The sequence below is a fragment of the Vigna unguiculata genome, chromosome 7 (genome assembly GCF_004118075.2).
Source record: "Vigna unguiculata cultivar IT97K-499-35 chromosome 7, ASM411807v1, whole genome shotgun sequence".
Classification (NCBI taxonomy): domain Eukaryota; kingdom Viridiplantae; phylum Streptophyta; class Magnoliopsida; order Fabales; family Fabaceae; genus Vigna; species Vigna unguiculata.
Genome location: NC_040285.1, coordinates 11,079,600 through 11,105,783, shown reverse-complemented (window position 1 = coordinate 11,105,783; position 26,184 = coordinate 11,079,600). Strand labels below are relative to the sequence as shown.

General features: G+C 32.7%; 1 protein-coding gene across 1 annotated transcript; it reads left to right on the top strand.

Annotated features, from left to right (window-relative positions):
* Window positions 1–20,848: 20,848 nt before the first annotated feature.
* Window positions 20,849–22,448, top strand: LOC114189926 (40S ribosomal protein S23). The gene is made up of 4 exons (XM_028078653.1): window positions 20,849–21,011; window positions 21,652–21,807; window positions 21,897–22,023; window positions 22,135–22,448. Exons 1-4 carry the CDS (start codon window positions 21,007–21,009, stop codon window positions 22,273–22,275), a joined length of 429 nt encoding a protein of 142 aa, XP_027934454.1. The 5' UTR covers window positions 20,849–21,006; the 3' UTR covers window positions 22,276–22,448.
* Window positions 22,449–26,184: the final 3,736 nt, after the last annotated feature.

The window sequence follows — 26,184 nt, the reverse complement described above, 5'->3', positions numbered from 1 at the left end:
ATGTGATAAATAAAATAAATTGTAAAAATAGATAGAATTAGAAAGTTACCAAAATACCATTGACGAAAAAACAGAATGATTTTGTAATTTGATGTTATAAAAATAATTATAATTAATTAATATGAATTAAAAAAATATTAAAATTATATAAAGTTTTAAAATAAAAAAAAATTAATTTTTATGAATGTAAAAAAAATTATACAATTAAATTTTAAAAAAATTATATAATTAAATTTTAAACTAAAGTTAAATAAAGTTAAAAAATAAAAAAAAAGTCAAAAACAAAACCAACGACACCGGTGTCGTAACCGATGTCGCTCCTTTGAAAACAAGGCATCGGTTACGTAACCGGTGCCATCCCTCTCTCTCAAAATCACAACACTGGTGTCATCCATCTACACCGGTGCCATCCCAGTCCCTTATCACAACCCCTGCAACACCTCCAACACCACTCACGGCACCACCGCAACTCCTCTCACGACCACCACCACACCCCAAACAACCTCATCTTCTTCTCCCTCCGCACTCAACAATCACACACCATAACTCACCATAACTCAACACCACTCACGAAGTACTGCTTGGGAACAAACAAACGAGGGTAATATAGTAAACTGGTTACTAATACTCGCTAATCTCTGCTTTCATTGTGGATGAAATAATTTTTGAATCCCTCAATCAGCCCTCGCTTATCACTTCTAATCAGTGCAATCGAACACGTTTTAAAAATAAATCCGCACTCCCAAATTCGGTTCAACAGTGTTATTCACTCAAGAGAACAGGCTGTAAAAGTGTGTTCCTTCGAAGGTATGAATTTAGGGGAGAGAGTAAAGATGAATTTGTATGAATTTGAGTAAATGAATTTGTGTGTTTTTTTTAGTGGATTTAGAGGGTAAAGTGAGAGGATTTGGAGATAAGTTTTATGAAAGTTAGTGAAAGATTTGATTGATGTGATAAATAAAATAAATTGTAAAAATAGATAGAATTAGAAAGTTACCAAAATACCATTGATGAAAAAACAAAATGATTTTGTAATTTGATGTTATAAAAATAATTATAATTAGTTAATACGAATTAAAAAAAATATTAAAATTATATAAAGTTTTAAGATAAAAAAAAATTAATTTTTATGAATGTAAAAAAAGTTATACAATTAAATTTTAAAAAAATTATATAATTAAATTTTAAACTAAAGTTAAATAAAGTTAAAAAAAAGTTAAAAAAATTAAAAAAAAAGTGAAAAAAAAGGTCAAAAAAAAAAACCAACGACACCGGTGTCGTAACCGATGTCGCTCCTTTGAAAACAAGGCATCGGTTACGTAACCAGTGCCATCCCTCTCTCTCAATCACATCATTGGTGTCATCCATCTACACCGGTGCCATCCCAGTCCCCTATCACAACCCCTGCAACACCTCCAACACCACTCACGGCACCACCACAACTCCTCTCACGACCACCACCACACCCCAAACAACCTCATCTTCTTCCCCTCCGCACTCAACAATCACACACCATAACTCACCATAACTCAACACCACTCACGAAGTACTGCTTGGAAACAAACAAACGAGGGTAATATAGCAAACTGGTTACTAATACTCGCTAATCTCTGCTTTCATCGTGGATGAAATAATTTTTGAATCCCTCAAATCAGCCCTCGCTTATCACTTCTAATCAGTGCAATCGAACACGTTTTAAAAATAAATTCGCGCTCCCAAATTCGGTTCAACAGTGTTATTCACTCAAGAGAACAGGCTGTAAAAGTGTGTTCCTTCGAAGGTATGAATTTAGGGGAGAGTGTAAAGATGAATTTGTATGAATTTGAGTAAATGAATTTGTGTGTTTTTTTTAGTGGATTTAGAGGGTAAAGTGAGAGGATTTGGAGATAAGTTTTATGAAAGTTAGTGAAATATTTGATTGATGTGATAGATAAAATAAATTGTAAAAATAGATAGAATTAGAAAGTTACCAAAATATCCTTGATGAAAAAAAAAGAATAATTTTGTAATTTGATCTTATAAAAATAATTATAAATAATTAATACGAATTATAAAAATATTGAAATTATATGAAATTTTAAAATAAAAAAATTTAAACTTTTATGAATGTAAGAAAAATTATACAATTAAATTTAAAAAAAAAAGTTATACAATTAAATTTTAAACAAAAGTTATACAAAAAAAGTTAAAAAAAAAACAACACACACACAACACCGATTACGTAGCCGGTGTCACTCTCCTCTTTGCAAATGCACTGGTTACGTAACCGGTGTCATACACACACACACACAATGCACCGCACTAGTTATGTAACCGGTGTGCATACCTTATGCACCACCATTCCTCCGCGAGCTTCATCCCCACCACACCCACCACCACTTTCATCTTCGTCCGCCACCACAGTCCACCCCCTCCTTGATCTTCCTCCCCTACCACACCCCAACACCTCCTTCATCTTCGTCCCCGACGACCCATCGCTGCACTCACGACTCACCAATGTATTCAATTCACACACACCCACTACTATTTTCCAAAAGGAGGGGAAATTTAGTAATCTTAAACGAAATATACGCGAATCACCTCACTTTTGGGTGGATGGATTAAACCATCTATCCTCCAAATATGCGCTCTTATTTCTCTGCAAATCGTACCAATGGAACATGCTCTTTGCATGGCATTCGCGCTCGCAAATTTGCTTAAACAGAACAAACCATTCAAACGAACATTGCGTTAAAGTTTCTTTTATATTTCGAGAATAATCTTTGAATATTTGATCCATTTGACCAACTACAATAATTACTTTTGAAAATTGAACCACTTGGTCCCCCGCCCTCTCTCTCTCTCTCTCTCCATTTAATGCAAACTAACCTCATCCCCCATATCTGAAAGTCACGAATCTCGAAAGGAGAAAAGGTTGTGCATCTGAAGTAATATCGAATGGACTTCCATAAGAGCAACTAGGAAACACTACCGAAAGTCAACTTCTGGAATTTTCCAATTCCATGAATCAAGCCACCAGATGTCGACTATCGGTGAATTAAACCCCCCAGGTCTCAAGTTCCGTTGAATGAACCCCCCAAATCTCAACATTCGGCGATTGGATCCCCACATCTCCACTTCTAGTGAATGAAGAGGTTGTTAAAGCAACATAAAACTTCAACCTCTTCATGACAACTCAAAACTCAAAAATGAAATCTAGGTTCTGTCTTCTCTACTTGAAAACCCTCATGTGGTTAATCTTTTGGGAACCATGAGTGGTGAAGGTGATGATCACAAACACAAACTCATTGTGATGGAGTTCATGCCCAATGCCTCTCTCCATGACTTGCTTCATGCCAATGAAAACCCACCTACGTGGCCATTGATGCCTGCAAAATACTGGCTTCAGTTGTGGAATGGGCAATTCAGTTAATGGATGAACAAGTTTTGAAAGAGATATGTGAGGCAAGAGTGGCACTGCCAGGTTACATGGTTGGAACAATCACTTGCCTGTTACACTATGTTTCATGTTGCGTGTCAAAAAATGGAGATGAACATCCTTCACCTAATGAAGTTGTTATTGGAATGGAAAGTTGGTTGATGAAATGAGCAAGGTTCCCCATTTGGAGGCGTATTTTGAAGGGGTTGGTTTGGTTGAAAAAATCCTCTTCCGGATCTCGACTTCCGAAAGTCACTAAAAAAATTATTTTTTCGAAACTCGACTTCTAGAAGTGTATAGCCCGATCTCAAACATTCAAAATACTCTTCCGGATCTCGACTTTCGAAAGCCAATGGAAAAATTCATCTCCGAATCTCGACTTTCAGAAGTCAATGGAAAAAGGTTCTCTTTCGAAAGTCAATTGAAAAGCATTCTATACTAGATCTCAACTTCCATAAGTCAATCAAAATTCCTCTTCCAGAACTCAACTTTCGAAAGTGTATAGCCCGGATCTCAAATATTCAAAATCAACTTTCGAAAGTATATAACCCGGATCTCAAATATTCAAAATACTCTTTTGGATCTCGACTTCAAGAAATCAATAGAAAATTTCCTCTTCCGGATCTCGACTTCCGAAAGTCATTGAAAAAATTCTTCTTCCAGAATTTGACTTTTAAAAGTGTATAGTTTGATCTCAAGCATTCAAAATCCTCTTCCGAAAATAAATGATGGAAAAATTCCTCTTCAGGATCTCGACTTTTGAAAGGCAATTGAAATCAATAAAAAAAAAGTCCTCTTTTGAATCTCGACTTTCAAAAATCAATTGAAAGTTTCCTCTTTCAGATCTCGACTTCTGAAGGTCAATAAAAACATTTATCTTCCAAATCTAGACTTTTAGAAATCATTTAGGGGTGAAGTGGAGTCCAAAGCACATTAAATAAGTTTGTTGACTCACCAAAATCTCATAATTACATCATTATTGCTATTACCAAATACAATTTTTAATTTACATTTATTTTTCTGAAAGGGCACTAATGGAATAGTGGAAAACTTTGGAAGTGCAGAAAAAAATCTTGGGGGTGCAGGAAGAAAGCCCCTTTCTTTTTCTCTTTCCAAAGTCGCAGCTTTGTGCATCCATTGCTTCCGAAATATGGGTCTAGAGAAGTGGTTAAGTCTTTTCCCGCGTCCATAATTAGGGTGTTTGACCCAAAGAAGAGTGTTCGGCAATACATTGTGTATGCTTCTGATGAGTGCCCACGTCTGCAACGCAAAGGAAGCGGGAAGCGCAACAACCTCCGAGTCATCTCGGAGCTTTCTAGACAAAGAGTAATAAAATTGTTCTGATTATTAATATTATAGTTATAAAATTAAATATAAATAATTCAATAATTTTATTGTAAATATATTTTATTTATTTTGTAGGTAATTTTTAATTAAAAATGATTAACTTTAAAAAATGGTTAAATCGAAAACAAAACACTTAAAATTTGAACAAATAGTAACTTAAATAGAAAAATATTTAAAATAATTATTTTAATTTTAATTTTTTTTATTTTAATGATAAAATTAGAAAATAAATGTGGACACCCAAAAAGTATCATTCCCTTCGTATATAGGTATAAATTATAAATATATTTTTTAAATATTATTATAAAAGGAAGAAAGTTTAAGTTTAATTTAATTTTGTGAGTTTGTATCACTACCAGAGTCTTCGATTATGGCTATTTTGGATGTTCGGCTAGTTTCAAAAATCATATTTTATCATACCATAGTAAAAAACAATTTTTTAGGCTACAATTTCTCGTTTATCAATTCCAATGGGCTACGTTCCTGAAGCAACAATAACCTGTTCTAAATATGGAATTCAAAAATAAGAGTAAGCTACGGTTTTCTTTTTGTAACTGTTGTCCATTACCATTAAAAACAACTACAATGATAATAAATTACGATTCTTGTATAAACCGTAGCCAATTATCATTACAAAAAAATAGTTTTTATTCTAGGAAAATATGCTACAATTTTGCACTTAATCGTAACCTATATGATATTTTTCTTAAAAATATTTTTTCTCTTTTAGTTTCTCAACACACCATAAAGAAAGTGGACATTGGTGAATATTAAAATTATAAGTTGTAATGGTTAAATATAGTAACAAATGAGACGGTTAAAAAAACTATTGGAATTACATATATCAAAAACAGTTTGTGACAACAACAATTTAACCGTTGGTATATTGTCAGAAAATAAAAAAAAAATTACTAGCATCTAAAAACCACAACAAAAGTTACTTTTATTTTATGATATTTTATCATATTTTAATGGTTAAAAATCATCACAAAAACATATTGTATTTTGACGATTAAAAACTATCATAAAATATATTATCTTTTGACAGTTAAAAATTATCACAAATTCATGTTTTAAATTTTAAAAATCACAAAAAAAATGTTTAAAATAATTTTTTAAATGTTTTAAAACTCTAAAGATATTTATTAATTATTTTTCATTCATATGATAACCAATATTCTAAAAGGTATGCAACCTCTTGTTGTAAATAACCGACAAATCACGAACAAAAGGTACTTCCTGAGGCGTGTAAATACACTGCCCTTAAGGACTTATCCGCGGTGTGTTACGCAAGCTTCCCAGGATACAACAGGAACTTCTCGGATCTTCTGAGGATCTCAGAACTAGCAAGAAAGTATTCTTGAAAGAGTAAATAATTAGACCTAGAGAATAAGGAGGGAAAAGAAGAACTAGAAAATATAGTAGAAGATATAGAAGAGAAGAAAGAAAGCCAAGTGGTGTGTTTTTTGGAGGAGGCAAATGACATCTATTTATAGATGGGGAGGAGCATGCAAGCCCATGGCCAGCTGAGAAAGCAACGGTACTATTTTAAAACCACAATCAAAACGGTTCTAAACATTATGGTCAAATCCAAACTAAAAATTTGCAAAGTTTATGAGTGCAACGTAACATTAAAATTGCCGTTTCACATCTTTTGAAATGGAATAATGACGTTTGTTTACAAAAATCCCCCACACATTGCAAAAGATAAGAAAGAAGAAAAATTTTGGGTCTCATAAGATGTAATGCATCGGAGCTGGTATAGCAAGCTATATGAACCAGTCCTAGACAAATAAACTTAACACACAGTGTAGGTGGTATAGCAAGCTATATGAACCAAATACACTTGATGTGTGTTAGTGGTTTATCGATCACAATACACCCCCACAATCCTTGTTGTTAACGTTGTGTTGCGCTTACTAGGCCATGCGCGTGCCCGATATTCATGAGTGCTCTAGAGATCATGCCAAGATCTCATACAAGCGACCCCACTTGACACTCATATAGGTGATTTCATCAAGTGTATGCTGCAAATCATACACTACCCATAAGGAATATGAAAATCATTAAAACTTTGTTTAAACTAAAATTCTTACACCACATAGAATTTTAATTTACAAAGTTTAACCTCTCAAAAATGCAGTCTTTAGCACTTTCACGCACACCATAGAAATGGACATAATTGATTTAAAAATTAATTTAGTGTTATCAGAACTAACAAGTGACTTGTTTTTACCCATATGAACCTTATTCATGGGATCTCCAATCACAAAGGTTGGGTTACCATCACTTGTTTGTTTGCAAGTGGCTTAAGTCCCATTCCCCTCGATGTTTCCAAAATCATATTTCTTCACAGGGGTTTTGTTAGGGGATCTGCTAGATTCCGTTCTGACTTCACATAATCAATGGAAATAGTTCCACTCTTTAGCAGTTGCTTAACCAGATTATGTCTCAATTGTATATGTCTATTCTTTCCATTATAGTTTTTGTTTTTAGCTATAGCTATTGCCGATTGGCAATCACAATGTATAGATACAGATGGGGTTGATTTCATTCCTAAAGGAATGTTTGCTAAGAAGTTTTTCAACCACTCAGCCTCACTACCAGCCATTTCGAGAGCAACAAACTCAGATTCCATTGTTGATCTTGCAATAATTGTTTGCTTGGTTGATCTCCATGTAATCGCACCACCCCCAAGTGTGAATACATAACCACTAGTGGATTTTGTCTCATCTGAATCAGAGATCCAATTAGCATCACTGTACCATTCTAGTACAGCGGGAAATCCACTATATTCAATGGCATAATCCATTGAACCTCTTAAGTATCTCATAAGCCTTCCAAGTGCACCCCAATGCTCTTGATTAGGACATTGAGTGTATCTACTCAATCTACCTACTGCATAAGCAATATCAGGTCTTGAAAAGCTCATTAAATGCAGTAAGCTCCCAATTATCTGGGCATACTGAGGTTGAGAAATAGATTCTCCTCTATTTTTCATTAATTTAGAGTTAGCATCATAAGGGGTACTCACAGGTTTAAAGTCATAAATCCAAACTTCCTAAGAAGTTTCTCAATGTATTGTTCCTAGGATAGTAATATATTATCTCCCTTCCTTATAATTCTAACACCTAAAATCACATTAGCTTCACCCATGTCTTTCATTTCAAACTTAGATCCTAGAAACAATTTAGTTCTAGAGACTATATCAATGCATGTACCAAAAATTAACATGTCATCCACATACAAACATATAATGACATATTCACCATTTTCAGATTTAGAGTACACACATTTATCAGCATCATTAGGTGAAAAACCATCACAAAGTAACACATTATCTAGTTTTTCATGCCACTATTTTGGTGCTTGTTTTAACCCATACAAAGATTTTAAAAGTTTTCACACCTTATTTTCTTGACCAGGGACAACACACCCTTTAGATTGAGTCATATAAATTTCCTCCTCTAATTCACCATTCAAAAAAGCAATCTTAACATCCATCTGATGTATCACTAGCTTATGGGTAGCCGCTAGAGCTAACAAAACTCGAATAGAGGAAATCCTAGTCACAGGGACAAAGGTATCAAAGTAATCTATGTTGGGTTTCTGAGTAAAACCTTTCGCTACTAATCTTGCCTTATATTTATCTATGGATCCATCAGGGTGATACTTTTCCTTAAAGATCCACTTACAACCAATGGGTTTTGCTCCTTTAGGCAAATCTACTAAGGTCCAAGTATTATTTTTCTCAATTGATTCAATTTCAGTCTTAATAGCCTTATTCCATTGTTTTGCATCAAGAGCACTAGTAGCCTCTAAAAAACTTGTTGGATCATTTTCAACTAGATAAGTATAAAAGTCATCTCCAAAAGAAGTTTCTTTCCTTTGCCTTTTACTTCTTCTTAAACCCTTACCCATGGCATCACTATAAGTATCTATAGGTTGTTCAGATCTATCACTAACATTTAATGGAAATATATGTTCAAAAAACTCAACATTTTTTGTCTCCACAATAGTATTATGTTCAATCAATCACTTTTAAGAACAAGAAACCTATAGGCAGCATTATGTTCAGCATAACCCAAGAACATACAAATCAGAGGTTTTAGAGCCTATTTTCCTTTTCTTAGGATCGGGTAACATTACTTTAGCTAGACAGCCCCACACTCTCAGATATTTAAGATTAGGTTGATACCCTCTCCATAACTCACAGGGAGTTTTGCTCGTTTTCTTATGAGGTATCCTATTTTGTAAAAAAACATGCAGTAAGAAGGGCTTCTCCCCAAAGGTTATCAGGTGCATTAGAACTAATAAGCATAGCATTCATCATTTCCTTAAGAGTTCTATTTTTCCTCTCAGCTACTCCATTAGACTCAGGTGAATATGGTGGGGTTACTTCATGGATAATACATTCTTTTACATAAAAGTCATTGAATAAAACATATTCACCACCTCTATCTGATCTAATCCTCTTAATTTTCTTATTCAATTGATTTTCTGCTTCTGCTTTATAAGTTAAAAACACATCAAAGGCTTTATCCTTACGTTTGATTAAGTACACTTTGGTGTATCTAGAATAATCATCTATAAAGGTTACAAAATAATTTTTACCACCTCTAGACATGGTTTGTTTTAAATCAGCTAGATCAGTATGAATTAACCCTAACAATTATGTTTGACGTTCTACAGAAAAACATGTTTTCTTAGTTATTTTGGATTCTACACATACATCACATTTACCACTTTGTTTATCATGCATATTAATTAATCCTAGTCGTTGCAATTTCATAACATACGAGGAATTCACATGTGCTAATCTAACATGCCACACATCATATGAGTCAACGATATAAGCAGAAGAACATAATTCATTTATAATTTCTGAAATATTGAGTACAAAAAGACATTGATCACAATATCCCTTCCCCACAAAAACATTATTTTTTGTCATTACAATCTTGTCAGATTCGAATGACACTTTAACCCCCACTTTTCCCAATAATGCTACAGAGATTAGATTAACTCTGATAGAGGGTACATGTAGAACATCACTCAAGGCCAGAGTCTTCCCAGATGTGAGTTTTAGAAAAACCTTTCATTTTCTAAGGACTGGAGTTGTCCTGGAATCACCAAGGTAAACATGTTCTTCTCCATCCCCTACACTAGTGTAGGAGGTAAAAGCACTCATGTTTGCACAAATGTGCCTGGTAGCACCAGAGTCTACCACCCACTTACTCACATTGGTCATCAAATTTACTTGAGAAACGACCGTAACTATAGTATCTTCCCCTTGGGCTATATTTGCCCTAGGAGGATTGTCGTTTCTTGCTCTACGCCTCACTGAGGTGCATGATGGCCTGGCTTCCCACATACAAAGCAATTACCCTTTTTCTTAAAGACGGGGTTAGATCCATTAGGATGGGAATTTCGAAAGTTATTTTTTCTTTTGTGATCAAGTTTGTTCTCGTACCTTTTTGAAGTAGGTTTGTCTTCTACCACGTTTGCCTTTGCAGATAGTGCTTTGGACCTTGCAGTAGCACTCTCTTTCCTGTTTGTGTCTTCTATTATGATGTGTGTAATGAGCTCTTGAAGCGTCATTTGCTTGTGTCTATGTTTCAACTGTTGTTTATAGTCAGTCCAGGATGACGACAATTTCTCTATCAAAAGTTCTGAAACAAACTCATCAGGCAGAAGTATGTTCTCTGCTTTGATATCTTCAAGTAACTTGTGATATTTGTTGATTTGAATTTTTATGTCTTTATCTTCGATCATCTCCCAACGGTAGTAATTCCCTATGACGAACCTTTGTCGGACGACGTCCTCAGCAATATATTTGAGAATCAACGAATTCCAAATTTCTTTCGCTTCTTTATATGAGCAATACACATCGAACAAATCATTAGACAAGGCGTTAAGTAAGGTGTGTCGGCATACCTTGTTTGCATAAGTCCAATCTTCAACTTGTTTGGCACTGAATTCGTCAGTTTTTGAAGTTGAGAGAGTCATAGCTACTCCATACATGTCTAGAAGAGTAGACACACGTTCTTGCCAGCGTCGGAAGTTCTGCCTAGAGAATACCTCAATTTTTGATACATCCGGAAATGGTTTCGCAAAGACGGTCGGAGTTCTGAAACTATTTTGATTCTCCAGTGTAGTAGAGTTGTTGTTGTTGTCAGCCATAAGTCCTTAAGATTGCTGTAAATAACTGACAAATCACGAACAAAAGGTACTTCCTGAGGCGTGTAAATACACTGCCCTTAAGGACTTATCCGCGATGTGTTGCATAAACCCCCTAGGATACAACAGGAACTTCTCGGATCTTCCGAGGATCTCAAAACTAGCAAGAAAGTACTCTTGAAAGAGTAAATAATTAGACCCAGAATAAGGAGGGAAAAGAAGAACTAGAAAATATAGTAGAAGATATAGAAGAGAAGAAAGAAAGCTCAAGTGGTGTGTTTTTTGGAGGAGGCAAATGACATCTATTTATAGATGGAGAGGAGCATGCAAGTCCATGGCCAGCTGAGAAAGCAACAGTACTATTTTAAAACCACAATCAAAATGATTCTAAACATTATGGCTAAATCCAAACTGAAAATTTGCAAAGTTTATAAGTGCAACGTAACATTAAAATTGTCGTTTCACATATTTTGAAATGGAATAATGACGTTTGTTTACAACACCTCTACACTAAGTAGTGAGGTAGTTTCAATAGTATTATCATTAAACCAAAACTCATGAAGACAAAAGTACCGTACAAAAATAAGATTTTAGATCAATAATTGTGAAAAATGAAATAAAATCTAGAAAAATGCATTATATCATTAGGAATTGATCAAATTCACCTAATACACCACCTCGTCTCTACAACAACAACCACCTGCAGAAAATTCAACAAACAAAAAATGTGCATAAATATTTAAAGTAAACTTGTATGAAAAATACTTTTCCCTATTAATGAAAATATATTATGCACAACTATGTGATGCAGTTGTTGAAGAAAAATGAGAATAAAATAGTATAAATTGAATCAAACCGTTGCATGTTGATATCATGATGATGGTGAGACATCTCAATGTTTAGCAAGTCCATATGCACTTGCCAATGGCTACAAACACAAGTGGTAAAAAATAAGAAATAATTCAGCTACAACAAATAACTGCCATTGAATAAGAATTCAGTTAAGGTTGGTCTGAATAACTCAAACAAACTCTAATAGTTTATGAATGTTTCTTGTAAGACCCGAGGAATTTAATTAATTTAAATAAATAAATAATTAATAAATGCGGGTAAGGAGAGCATTTATATAATTAATTCTAACATGTATGACATGGAAAAGTACTAGTTCAAATGGTTGAGAGTACTTTATATGTGTGAGAGGACTTGGGTTCAAGTCCTATGTATGCCATTTATGTGTTATTTAAAAGGAGTGAGAGAAGGGTTTGGTAAATTACCATTAGTCTGTGATTTTGAGAGTGAGAATTCAGAGAGGATTTGTGGTGTGTACATGAATAGAAGGCGGAATTGGAAGGGAATCCAAAGGAGGATCATAGGTGATCAAGCAGGAATTCATAGCAAGCAACTCCAATTTAAGCTAAGGAAAACCAGGTTAGGGGAGCTTATGCTATTTTGTGGTGTTTGTGGGTTCCAGAGATGGGACCGCCTGGCGGCACTACCCTAACAGCCAGGCGATACTTGGAGATTTATCAGTTTTCTGGATTTTTGCTCGAACTGCCTGGCAGTAATGATCATTACCGCCAGGAGACGCAAACTTTTCCTCGTTTTTGGTATTTTAAGGGGGACCGGGGCTGATTGTGTTCGGGAGGAAAGCTAACCAAATCTTTAAAGAATGGTTTAGAAATCGAAATGTTGGTATGAGTACGAAATTTGAATGGAACAGTAGTAGAGAATTTCAGGGTTGATCATATGGAATTCTATAATGGGCACGGTGTTAATTGATATTTGTTGTTGGAATGGTGTGTTATGAATTTGAGTTATGGCTCGGGATAGGGGTTAAGCACGTGGTATTCCTTGAGTTATGGCTTCGAATAACTTCTCTTGAGTTGTGGCTCGGGATGGCGGATGAACACGAGGAACCCTTGAGTTGTGGCTCGGGTTGGCGAGTGTTGCCGGTGTGAGTATGCATGTTGTGGCAAGTACGGATGGGTCCAGATAAATTGCCTCCTCAGTTTTTGGCTAACGAGTTTGGTAGTCTTGGGACGATGCGAACTATGTTCGTATTTGGGAACTCTACCTGGCGTTACGGTGTATGATCCGTAGCAATGTTTCCCGCATGTGCTCTATCGGTTGTGGCCGATAGGTATGGCAGCAAGTCATCTTGAAGTAATCACTAGAAGAGGTATAACATGAAGATAATGGGTGTGGTTATGTTACATAGTATTCTAAGGATGTTTGGGCATGTCTAAATATATATGTGTTATATCTGATGTGCTATTTTATTTGTTATAATTGTTAAGCTCACCCTATCTGCTTGTGATTGGCGATGATCATGTACGCGGTACACGGGAGCAGATGTTGTTGATACAGGTGGCTCTGGTGAAGCTTAGTTGCGGAGAGGGGATAGATTGGGAAACAACTTACGTTACTTTTCTTTGATTATTGAAATACGTTGTAAACCTTTATGAGAACTTTTTATAATTAATTATTTTGGTGCTTATAGACTTGAACAATTGTTAATAAATTTTAAATTTCCCGTGTTTTGAGAAATGAGGTTTATTCATAAAAACGATGACTTTATGATTTTATTTATTTTATTTTTTTTAAATCAGTAATATCCTGACAGGATGTTACATTTCTCATCATTTAAATTCAAACATTAATATGAGAAACATTCAATTAACTATTAACATATTTTGTTCTATTATGGACTAGTTTCACAAAACAAAGAAACTATATAAAAAAATGTTTACCCTTATTATTCATGAACACTACACAATAAAGAAAAAAGATGAAAGATTACAGTCGTACTACCAAATACAATACCTCTTCCTTTGAGTATGTGTTATTTGTGATGAAGCATAATGCTTCCACTCAAGGTGGGCACATCTCTTAGTACTTTCTTCAAGTCACAAAATAAAAGAAACACATCTAAGATGATTTTTTTTATAAAAAAAATAATAATAGACATGATATCTTAAATTATTATACTTATCAGCATCTCCAAGTACACTCAACCAGAATCAAGAGTTGCATGAATAATATTAGAGCTTCATTATGTGTTTATGAATGTCTAAATAAATTATCATGTGTGTAACACCCAACATCAATCTTAACCAGAACCATTACAAATTTTAATACTTACGATGCAATCGGCATGCTAGTAACACCCAACAATTCTAGCCTTTGCTTTTGTATGAATTTAATTGAGACATACCGATAAATGAGGTTCACTATCAAGTAAAGAGCATCTAGAACCAATATGTATTCCTCAGAACCTGAAAAGAGATAATAAAATTACAGATTGTGTATTTTAGGAGCATGATGATGAATTTTAGATATCATCTTATTCCCTAAGTCCTATAATTCAATCGCATTTTGATTGAAATGCAATAGATAAAATTCATTGTATGTATTCAATTTACAAATTACCATAGTTGTTATGCATAGAAAAGCGCAAGAAAACTAGGCATAAACATAGGTTAGTATGTAAGTCCTCAAAGCTAAACCAGGTTCTGAAGAAAGAGGTCCATGCAACTAGATTATAATACACTAGTTCTAAAAGGATCTATTGTAAGCACAACCAATCAAATCAATACTACTCAATGTTAGCATGCATTAATGAAGTACCAAATTTTATTAAAACAAAGAAGTTACCAAAGCCACTTCCTATAAATTGTTGCTTGGGTGCTTGTTCAGTTCTCTTTAAATGTAACTAAACACTTACATTATCTATTCAATTTTACTTAGTTAATTATGATATTTTAGAAGTTTCTAGCTAAAATTTTGGCATTCCATTTTGTAAAATTTGATTACTTAAGAAATAAAAAAGAAAACAACATACACACACATGTATATATTTCAAAAACCAAGGTTACCTATACTGGAAATAAAAATTAAATTAAACACTATTGAAAAGGACAATAAGTAAACCAAAATGGTAACTATAAGACCCGAGAAAATTAAATAATTATTTAATAAGTGCGGGTAAGAGAAGCCTTTAAGGTATTTAATGCAGAGAGCTATGATGTGGAAAAGTACTAGCTCAAATGGTTGAGAGTACTTTGATTGTGTAAGAGGACTAGGGTTTGAGTCCTATGTATGCCAATTGTGTGTTATTTTAATTTATGCACTATTTTGATGATATACTTGAATGCTAGACGTGATAATAAAATCCTAAAATTTTAGGAATTGTCACAAATATGAATTGGTTGATTTGGTTGTGCATTTGACTTGGTAATTGATGGGTTGAGGTAGCTTAGAGGGATGAAAAACATTCCAATTATGAGGGTTGAATAACCATTAAATTATTTTTTATTTAATTTTCGATTTGGTGGAGTAAATGAGTAATTAAGAGAGCATTAAGGTTGAGAGAGGGAGAGATTGGGCAAAGAAAGGACTGGAACTGCGTGGGAACCCTTGGACAGAAGAAATTTAGTGAACTGGTGCGGGTTGCAGAGAGAATTAGGGGAGTGAAGTCATTGTTGGAGGAGAAACCAAGGCTAAGAGAGTCATTGGGTTGAATACTCATACCAAATTCAAAATTGAGCGAGGATTCAAGGTTAACCTTGTGTTTGGATGAAGTATTTCAACAATGCTTAGAAATTGAAATGCTTTGTAGTTGAATTGCTTGTAATTAAATTCCATTCATTTTTTAAATAACTTGTTTGGATAAGGAAATTAAAATACCTTACATTTCAATTTCTTGTTTGGAAAAAAAATTTGAATTTATTGTGAGATAAAATTTAATTTTAACAATATTTATTTTACGCTTAATTATGTTTTAAGTTCAAGATAAATTTGGAAACATGCTCGACAACCCAGATGGGTCGGGCATACCCAACTACGCAACCATATTGGTTAGACCCGACGACCCACCTGAGCTGGACCGATTGGGAAGCCCCGACAGGTTGGGTGGCCCGATGATATAGTGGCCTAACGGCACATACTTCACGATTATGCCGTCAAGTTCGTCAATATGGCTCGGTCCAACCCGTCTAGGTAATTGGCCCAATGCTCCAAACAAGTCCGACGACCCGAACGAGCCCGACAACCTGGACGAACATGAAGACATGGACGGGCCCGACGAGCATGACGAGCCCAACAATCCGGACGGGGCGAATACCCAAACTTGTTCGACGACATGAACAGGCCCGTACACCCAAACGGGCTCGAAGACCTGGGGGGTCTGACCACTAGGATGGGCCCGAAGAACCGGAAGAGCCCAACAACCTGGATGAGCCCAACGACTTGGAAACATCTGACGACCCGGACAGACCCGACGACCCCAGACGCACCCGACGATCCAGATGACTCGTATGGGCTAGACTATCTAGACGGTCCCGATAACCTAACCGGACCTGACGGTTTGAATGGGTCCGTACGAGTTGTTGGGTCGTTCGAGTCGTCAGACGGCACACCAATTTTACCCAAAAACGCTGGTTCTGCTATGAACTGCCCAACGGCGAGACTGAGTCGCCAAGTGATGTGTGATGTACTGTCAATGTTTGATTGAAATATGGTGTAAATTGTGTTGTGTTGATTTCTCATTAACTTCTATAACTGTGGGGTTGTAAAAGACCATGATATTCCTAATGTTGGCGTGATTCGAATTACCATTAGGGATAGAGATGAGAGGAATTATGAGTCAAATGAAGGAATTCAATGAGTGTTTGATTTTTAGTATATAATGATGTGTTTGGGAATCTGATGGCACATAATGAGTGATACGATCGAGAGCGGGTCTAGTAAACCATGTAAAATGGATGGTGTTCTGTTAGAAGTAAAAGCGGAATCAAATTCTGGGATTTTGGTGTTAGGCGCGAGTGCAGAAATCTAGGTATTGTACCCATGATCTTATGCATCGCCTGGCGGCATCTAATTGGCCGCCAGGTGACAGTGAGTTATTAGGGTGGTTTTGAGAAACCTGAAGTGTGACTAGCAAAGAGAAAAAGGGGGAATCCAAAATGGGATGAATTGCAGATCAAATAGATTATATAAGTAGAGGAATGGGAAACTAGAGATGGCATCAATGGTACTAGATGTGGAAGAGTATTGAAAATCAGTGAGGTCAAATAAGTGGCTGAACACGTGCGAGAAACCTCAAGATGGCATCAATGGTACTAGATGTGGAAGAGTATTGAAAACCGCCATGTTCTACGTCTTCTAATGAATACCTCAAGATGTCTTGATGTCACACCTATCAGCCACAACTGGCTGAACACGTGCGAGAAACCATGCTACAGACCACACTCCGTAATGCCAGGTGGAGTTCCCAATACAAATATCATTCGTAACGTCCCAAGACTACCAAACCCGTTGAACTCATACCAAGGAGGGCAATCTATTTGGACCCGCCGTACGAGCCATAACTCGCACACTCACACCGGTAACACTCGCCAACTCGAGCCATAACTCAAGAGTTCCTCGTGTTCATTCGTCATCTCGAGCCACAACTCGAGAGATGCCATTCCGAGCCACACCTCAAGGAATGTCACGTGCTTAAGCCCTATCCTGAGCCACAACTCAAGGGATACGTTTTGAGCCTCAACTCAAGGAACACCAGCAAGCCGACCTTTAAGGTATCATTGAAGCATTGTAGACCACGTGCATCCATACCACACAAGCAATTACTTTGACCATTGACCTAGGATATACAATGCTCCCACGAACCTTCCAGCTCGTGGTCTTGCCTCTACAAACCTCCTCGCTCGTAGTCCAACTCTACGAACCTCCCCACCCATAGTCCAACACACGTGATCCACCAGCTACGAACCTCCCCGCTCGCAGCATCTCTCAAGTGTGAGCACGGAACATACGAACCTCCTTGCTCATATCCCCACACGAGAGTATCATGATATGAACCTCCCGGCTCATATCATCACGTGTACATCACCAGCAATGAACCTTCCCGCTCATCACCCAAGCATCTCCTAGTTCAAGTCCCACATCACAACCACACAAAATGCAATCTAAAAGAGCACACTGCCCTCCGTGCTATCGCTTGGCGTAGCCTAAGTACCGCCAAGTGAAATCACAGCGTAGACTGCTTGGCAGAACCCTTTCTCCGCCAGGCACCAGACAAAAACATAACCATTGTTTGACAGTAGTCGCCTGGCAGAACCACTCTTGCCGTCAGGCGCCGCGCGATCCCAATGGCCTATGTTTGGTCGTTGTCGCCTAGCGACTCACCCCGTACCGCTAGGCGCCATACCAATAGAGTTAAGGCTATTGGTTTTTGGCACATTGGGACAGGTTCTCAATGAACCCAAACAATCCACAGGAAATCCAAAACATCAACCACACTTCTCCAATCATATTAGCTTGACTGAATCACAATTGAACACATTCATATACCCAATGGGTTCAGAGTTGAGATCATACCAATACTCAAGTGATAATAGAATTCACCACATATCACATGCATCAATCCCTATATATATATATATATATATATATATATATATATATATATATATATATATATATATATATATATATATATATATATATATATATATATATATATATATTATATATATATATATATATATATATATATATATATATATATATATATATATATATATATATATATATATATATATATATATATATATATATATATATATATATATATACTCCATCATTTAAATCCATGCTAGCATTCAATTTCAACTTATGAATAATGCATTCTCAAATCAAATATAAAGCAACAACCCACTAACAACTTAAGTACATGATTATATGCACCAATGCAAATTAATATAGCATTTCACACCTCCTATGCAAAAATTTAAATTTATATTGATACACATGCATTCTGTAAGACCCATGAAAAATTAATTAATAAATGCGGGTAGTGAGAGCCTTTATGACATTTAATTCTAACATGTATGACGTGGAAAAGTATTTGCTCAAATGGTTGAGAATACTTAATGGTGTGAAAGGACTTGGGTTTGAGTCCGAGGTATGCCAACTATGTATTATTAATTTATTATTATTTTTAACAATATGTTTGATCATGTTGAGTGATTATATAATCATAGAATTATATGAATTATCACGAGACATGAATGGTTTGATAACATTATAACTTAAATTTCATTTTTTTTTCAATAATAAAAAATCACAAAATCTCAACCTTGGAATTAAATCATTTGATACAGTTACAAAATCACAATGATCAAACGATTTGATACACCATTAAATAAAATCGCACAAAAGAAAAATAAATGTATAGTTAATGGTATGATAAGATAGAAAATATTTTGAAGATCTGAGAAAACTTTCCATATATCAAAATAGTCAAATAGTTGAGAGATAATGAAAGTTGTTTTAGCAAAACAAAAGTTAAAAAAAAAAATTAAGGATCAAATAGAATAAAGAAGATAAATTTTTATATTGCCTATTAAATGAATGACTTACACAATTGAACACTTGAAATTGAAAGTCAACATTTTTTATGTGAAAAATGATAAATAATAAATAAAATATTAAGAAGAAGTAAAAATAATCAAATGTGAGACCTAAAATCTATTTTATTCACTGAAATTGATAATATATCATTTGAACATAACCACACAACAAGAAAAAGAGTGTAATCAAGATTGTGATATTAGGGAAAATACCTTGAAAATATGTGTGGATTTTAAAAACATAAAACAAGCCAAACAATTAAAAGAGAGAGCACCTCGTGTTGGTTTCTGAAGAGCCACCTTTTAGTTATTTTTCTACTATGTTTGGTTAAAAGAAATTTATTTTTGTCTCAAATGCTTTTAAAATTTTTATGGATGTGACATAAGTAAGAAATTACTTTTTTGTCCGTTCTCGATTATATTATTTATAAATATAAATTATTTTAAAAACATATGCATACATTTCAGGATAGATGTTCATATTTTTGAAAAAAATGATATTATTTAAAAAAGGTATAAAAATAAATATATTAGTAAGAAAACATTAAAAAGAAGACTTTTAAGAAGAAGGTTACACACTTATATAGAAATGATACAATTGTCTCTATACTATTCTATAAGATGATTCATACCGTACACATTTTCTTTCCTATTTTTATCCTTTAATAATCATAATTTTAAATTTATTATTCATAATAAAAATATTATTTTATAATTTAATAATTTTTTGCTATAATACAGAAAATAGATATACTTCACTATTATATAAAAATTATTGTAATTTAAGAAAAGATAAAATAATCTTATTTAAAGAAATAAAAAAAGTTATAAAAATTGAATTCATTTACATATAAATATAAATAAAAGGTAAAATATAATTTCAAGGAAAAATAATGTCAAAATTGTCATAAATATATATATATATATATATATATATATATATATATAAATATATATATATATATATAATCTCTAAAAGATTAAATAGTATAATAATGTTTTTCTATACCATTGACAAAGTTAAGATGAACAATATCATTTTAAAGGTTCTGTATTATGCTGCTTTAATTATATATAAGCACATAACTTTTCTCATAATGAGAAATTTTAATTTTTCAAAAAAATAAAATAAAATATATATATATATATATATATATATATATATATATATATATATATATATATATATATATAAAAGAAATGAATTAAAAATTGAACAAAGTTGTATAATTGTTTTTACAAAAATATTGATGAATCCTTTCTCAAATTTTCAGGACAATTACAGATAGATTAAATTTATGTTCATATTTAATTCTATCATTTTGTACAAAATTATATTAATTAATGTATTAAGAACTAGCTTTCACTGATAAGAAAAAACGAAAATAAATAAGAATTATAGTTTAGTAAATGCCCACCGGTGATACATGTGTCCTGTGCGGCATACTTTTTTTCTTACTGGTCTTTAAACCAAATGGGCTTGAAAATTGTTACACAGGCCCAGTGGTTCGCAACAGACCCATTAGTGAATTTCATTTTGTCCACTATATAATCTCCCAACCTCAGTTTTTCATTAGGGTTTTCTGCTGTCGTTGCTACTCATCCTTCATCCCCTCCATCCCGAGCTGTGCCTAGAAGAACGAAGCCATGGGGTAACCTAATTTCCTCCTCCACCTTCTCAATATGCTTTGTGTTTTTCGTTTTTCTGTTTTTGTTTGCTTATAATCTCCAATTGAACATACACAAATAACTTGAGTTGTGAATTCTTATATGCTTTCACTTGATCCGTTTCAAACCTAATCTTTCTGTGGCTACTTCCCCTGCGAAAAGTTTATATTTTTTATAATATGGTTTTGTATATTTATCAGTCTAGGGTTTAGATTGATGTCTGCGCTTTAAACAAGACGATTAGGTTCTTCAGGGCTTTTGTTTCGTGATATTTGGTCGACCCTGTGGTCACTCTATATTGATTATTTGCAATTGTTATTTTGATTTAAGCATTAAGTGTATGCAAATTTTACACTCTTAGGGATTAGTGAACTGAGTTACGATTTTTGTTTTGGAGGATAGGGGTTTAAATATTTTTATCACAATTTAAGAAAATGCGACTAATAATTAACAAATATGTTTTAGTTAGATGTGCTTTTTAATAATGGTTGGTTTTATTCAGAAAGTGGATGTTCAACAAGAACCGTATATAATGTATTTAGCTAGATTTTGTTCAGAAATTGGTTCTTCAACAAAGATCATAGAATGTGTTGAATTAGATTAGGTTTTCTTCCTGGTTTACAGGAAGACACGTGGAATGGGAGCTGCTCGCAAGCTCAAGTCCCATCGCAGGAGACAAAGGTGGGCTGATAAGTCATACAAGAAATCTCATCTTGGGAATGAGTGGAAGAAGCCTTTTGCTGGTTCTTCCCATGCAAAGGGAATTGTTCTTGAAAAGATGTAAGATTAAGTTAACATGATTTGTATATATTGAGATTTATTTAAAAACGAATGATATTGAGAGATGAAAATGTTTTTGTTTTATGCAGAGGTATTGAGGCCAAGCAGCCCAACTCTGCTATTCGAAAGTGTGCCAGGGTTCAACTCATCAAAAATGGGAAGAAAATTGCTGCTTTTGTCCCAAATGATGGTTGCTTGAACTACATTGAAGAGAATGTGAGTGCTTGCCATCATTACTTGATGTTTGTGTTGTTTTTTCACTGAGTTTGAATTATTGATTCTGTTTGATTATTTGTTATTAACTTGGATTGTGGCACGTGGTTGTAGGACGAAGTTTTGATTGCTGGATTTGGAAGAAAAGGTCATGCTGTGGGAGATATTCCCGGAGTCAGGTTTAAGGTTGTTAAAGTTTCTGGTGTCTCTCTTTTGGCTCTTTTCAAGGAGAAGAAGGAGAAGCCAAGGTCTTAAATTTGTGAGAAGCTAGTTTGTTTGCAATTGATCCGCTTAAGTATTATGAATTTTGTTTTGAGCTGAATGGTTTTTGTGAACAATTTTGTATCTTTTCTCGTTCATTTACTAAACTTAATTATTTGACATTTTTAGTTGAAATATCTTGGATTCGTATCCTTATTTTGTGTTCACATGGACTTAACAACTATTGCAACCCTCTCTCTCTCTCTCTCGATCTTTCTATTGCAGAAGAGCTGTGATCTCATTTGGGAGTTATGGTGATCTTTTTTTTGAAAAGCTTTTAAACGTTTTCATCAGGTTGAAAAAGAAAAAGTAGAGGTGGGATTTTTGTGATTTTTTGAAAAATTATAGTCAATACTAGAGATATATAACCGTTAACATCTAGTTTCAAATCAAAGAAAGAGTAGAAGTGAGATTTATTCGATATTAGAGATATATAATCGTTAACCTCTTCAAATGAATAGAGAGTACAAGTGAGATTTATTTATAATAGAGATACACGCTTTCAAATGAAGCGAGTGACTAAACTAAACTGTAAGGTTTTTAAAATCTAAAATAGGTATTATTGTTAGAATGAATTTTAATTTCTAGAATGAAAATCATAAATTATTAAAATAAATTCAAATTTTCTTAATATTTAATCAAATTTATGTTTATAAAATTAATATTTCTCCTAACTTAACACTTTCATCGTGCAATGGGAAGAACTATCATCAAGCGCAAACTCCTCAATTAACTTTTTTCATCAATCCTCAATTGACTTTTTTCATCAATACTGTTTTATTTTAACTGAAACACGTTTTATTTTTAATTCGATTTGAATTTTTCTAACTAAAATCCCGTTTGCGAGAGAGAAAAGACTTTCAATTTTTTAATTGGGTTTAAATTTTACTTTAGTTAAATTCTCATTCACGAAGAAAGAACTAAGGATTGTGCGAAGGGACGAGAATAAGGCGGGGACGAGTTTTATGAGTATAATCTCGTAATTTATCTGTTTTCTTATTATTTTAATATTAATTTTAATTTATTTTTATAAGATAATAAAAAATTATGGTAAAAAAAATATAATATTATCAAATATTTAATATTAGGAGGATAATTGTTTTTCTGATGTTAAATATTTTAAAATAAATTATATTTGTTTACATTAATACTAAATAAAATTTAATGAGAACCAAAATATTTATTAAATTTGTAATCATCTAGTTAAAGTTATAATACATTATTTGATCAAAATGATGCAAAGAACAAATAATAAACATAATAATAAAATTTTAATATAAATCTTGTATCTTCTGAACTTCGTTAGATGATGATAAAAAATATTCATGACAATTATATTAAATTTTTATATTGTAGTAAATAAAAGTTATTTATACAATTATAATGAAAAAATTATAATATGATTATAATGAGTTAGAAAATAAAAAATAAAATAGATAAAATATATTGAAATAGTATTCTACATGATAAAAATAAATAACAAATAAAAATATTAAAAAACTAACAAATGTGAGTCTTATGAACAATTTGAGAGACTATTGAATGAAATCACACAAAAGAAAATAAATGTATAATTAAGGGTATTATAAAATGAAAAAATTGTTTTAGAAATAACAAAAATTGTTTTAGCGAAACAATAAAAATGAAATAAAAGTTAATAATAATAAGTAAAGATTTTTTTTATATTACCTTGTAAATGAAAGATTTATGCTATTAAATACTTAAATTCAGAGTATTAAACATTCTCATATGAAAGAAAAATATACAAAAAATAATATTAAAAAATAATAGAAATATTCAATGTGAGACATAAGAATTGTTTATTTGACATACATCATTTTAACATAATTACATAAAGGTTATGATAAGATGAAAAATATATTAGAGATGCAAATAAGTTTCATGACAAACCAAATAATTAAAAGAAATAAAAAATGGAAAGTGTATATATATATATATATATATATATATATATATATATATATATGGTTACTTAATTAATTGTGAATATTTTAATAATTTAAACGGAGACAGAGATAAGGTGGGGCTATGTATAACCCTGTACCCAATTGAAAAAGTCGGAGATTTTTCATATCCATACCTATACCCATACCCAGTCAATGCGGGGATTCTTGTCAAAACGGAGACGGATTCAAGCAATACCGACGAGGCAAGTTTATTTGCCATCTCTAGTTGTGCATCTAAAAAACTAAATTTTAATTAGATGATGTTAATATACACAATAAAGTAAATGTTTAATTATATTAAATTTAACTAAGTTAGATGGAAAATATTTTAATTTTAATTGCATTAATTTTTAGTTGGATGTACTTAAAATTGATATACACATACCAATACATCTTTAATTTATTACATTTTATTTGAACTAAATTCATTCACATAAAAAGGTGATAATGGATGCAACACAATTTATAAAAACATGATAATTCACACAATGTTATAATTTTGTTTGGAGTATGATTATGACGATTTTATGCGTGAGATTTAAATCTTAATATTATGTAAAATTGTAATATTTTAAAATTTTATAATTTAAATCTTAATTATAAATATAACTAGAATTTTGACATGTGCAACACACATATTATTTTTGATATGTGAATGAATTTTGTTTTTTTTTTATAGTAAATAGAAAAAAAAATTAAGAAGTTAAAAATAGATAATAATAGTAATGATAAATATGATTTAAAGTAATAGACTAGGACAAACAAAATTCACTACAAAAATTAAAGGTGATTCATATCGTTGAATTAAGAGATTTGGTGATATACAAATGTTGCATTCACCATTTTCATTCAAATCAATATGTCCATCTCCAATTTGACGATTTTAACAATAGTTCTTGCACTTTGATTTGAAATTGCATTCTTAATGTCATATTTTTTGAAAGCTTTAGAACTGTGCAATGTTGTCACAAATCATAGTAGTTTATTGATGTCTTTACAATCTCAAATCTTGATCCTTTTTTACAACAAACAAAATTTATCTAAAATCACCTCTCAACACCACAACTTTTCCACCAAATGGTCTTTCAACATTATCTTCATTTTTAGCTTTCATAATAACTCTCAAGATTTTATCAAAAGCTTCAAAACATAGCTTGTTCATCATAGGCGCTTCATCCCATATAATCAATTTTGTTTCCATCAAGAGTTTAGAATGAATATTTCCTTGATTGATGTTGCAAGTTGATTCATCATTGATTGCCAATGGTATGCAAAAAGTATAATGAGCAATTTTGTCTTTAGGAAGCAATAAAGATGCAATATCGTTGAAGTTAAATTTAGGACAATTACTCTCTTTGATTAGCGGCTGAACAAAATTTCCACAAAAAAGTCTTTTTTGTACTACCATAACCATATAAGAAAAGAAGCGGTTTACTAATGCACTATTGTCATGATCTCTTTATACAAATTTATTTGCTCATGAGTTAGTAATTGGAATCTATACCTCTATATAAGAGGATTTTTTTTTGTGTCCACATTTTATAATTCCAATTTTACCCTTTACGATATAATTATTTGAAAATTTTTACAATATTAACAGTTACTTTTTTACATGTTTTCTATAAAATTATCTATCTTTTCTCCTTCTTTATTTTCTTATTTATCAACAGTTATTTTCTCATATTTTCTACATTTATTTTACTTTATTTTTAATAAATATAAATTTATTTTGTATATTAACTTAATAAAGTTATAATATTTTTAGAATAATTAATTAAATACTTTATTTGAATACATAAAAACAAATAAACTTTATAATGTGTGTGTTGTAATTTGTTCTTGAATTTTATTTAAAACAATTTTAAATAAATATTTTGGTCAAAAGCTAGAATAGCAAAATAATTTGGATGGATACCCTAATAAAGAAACCAATACG

Bases quoted from the DNA above. Each gene is read 5' to 3' on its own strand.
- LOC114189926 (XM_028078653.1), top strand. The intron at 21,808-21,896 runs GTAAGATTAAGT...TGTTTTATGCAG, and splicing joins GGAATTGTTCTTGAAAAGAT to AGGTATTGAGGCCAAGCAGC. The intron at 22,024-22,134 runs GTGAGTGCTTGC...ACGTGGTTGTAG, and splicing joins TGAACTACATTGAAGAGAAT to GACGAAGTTTTGATTGCTGG.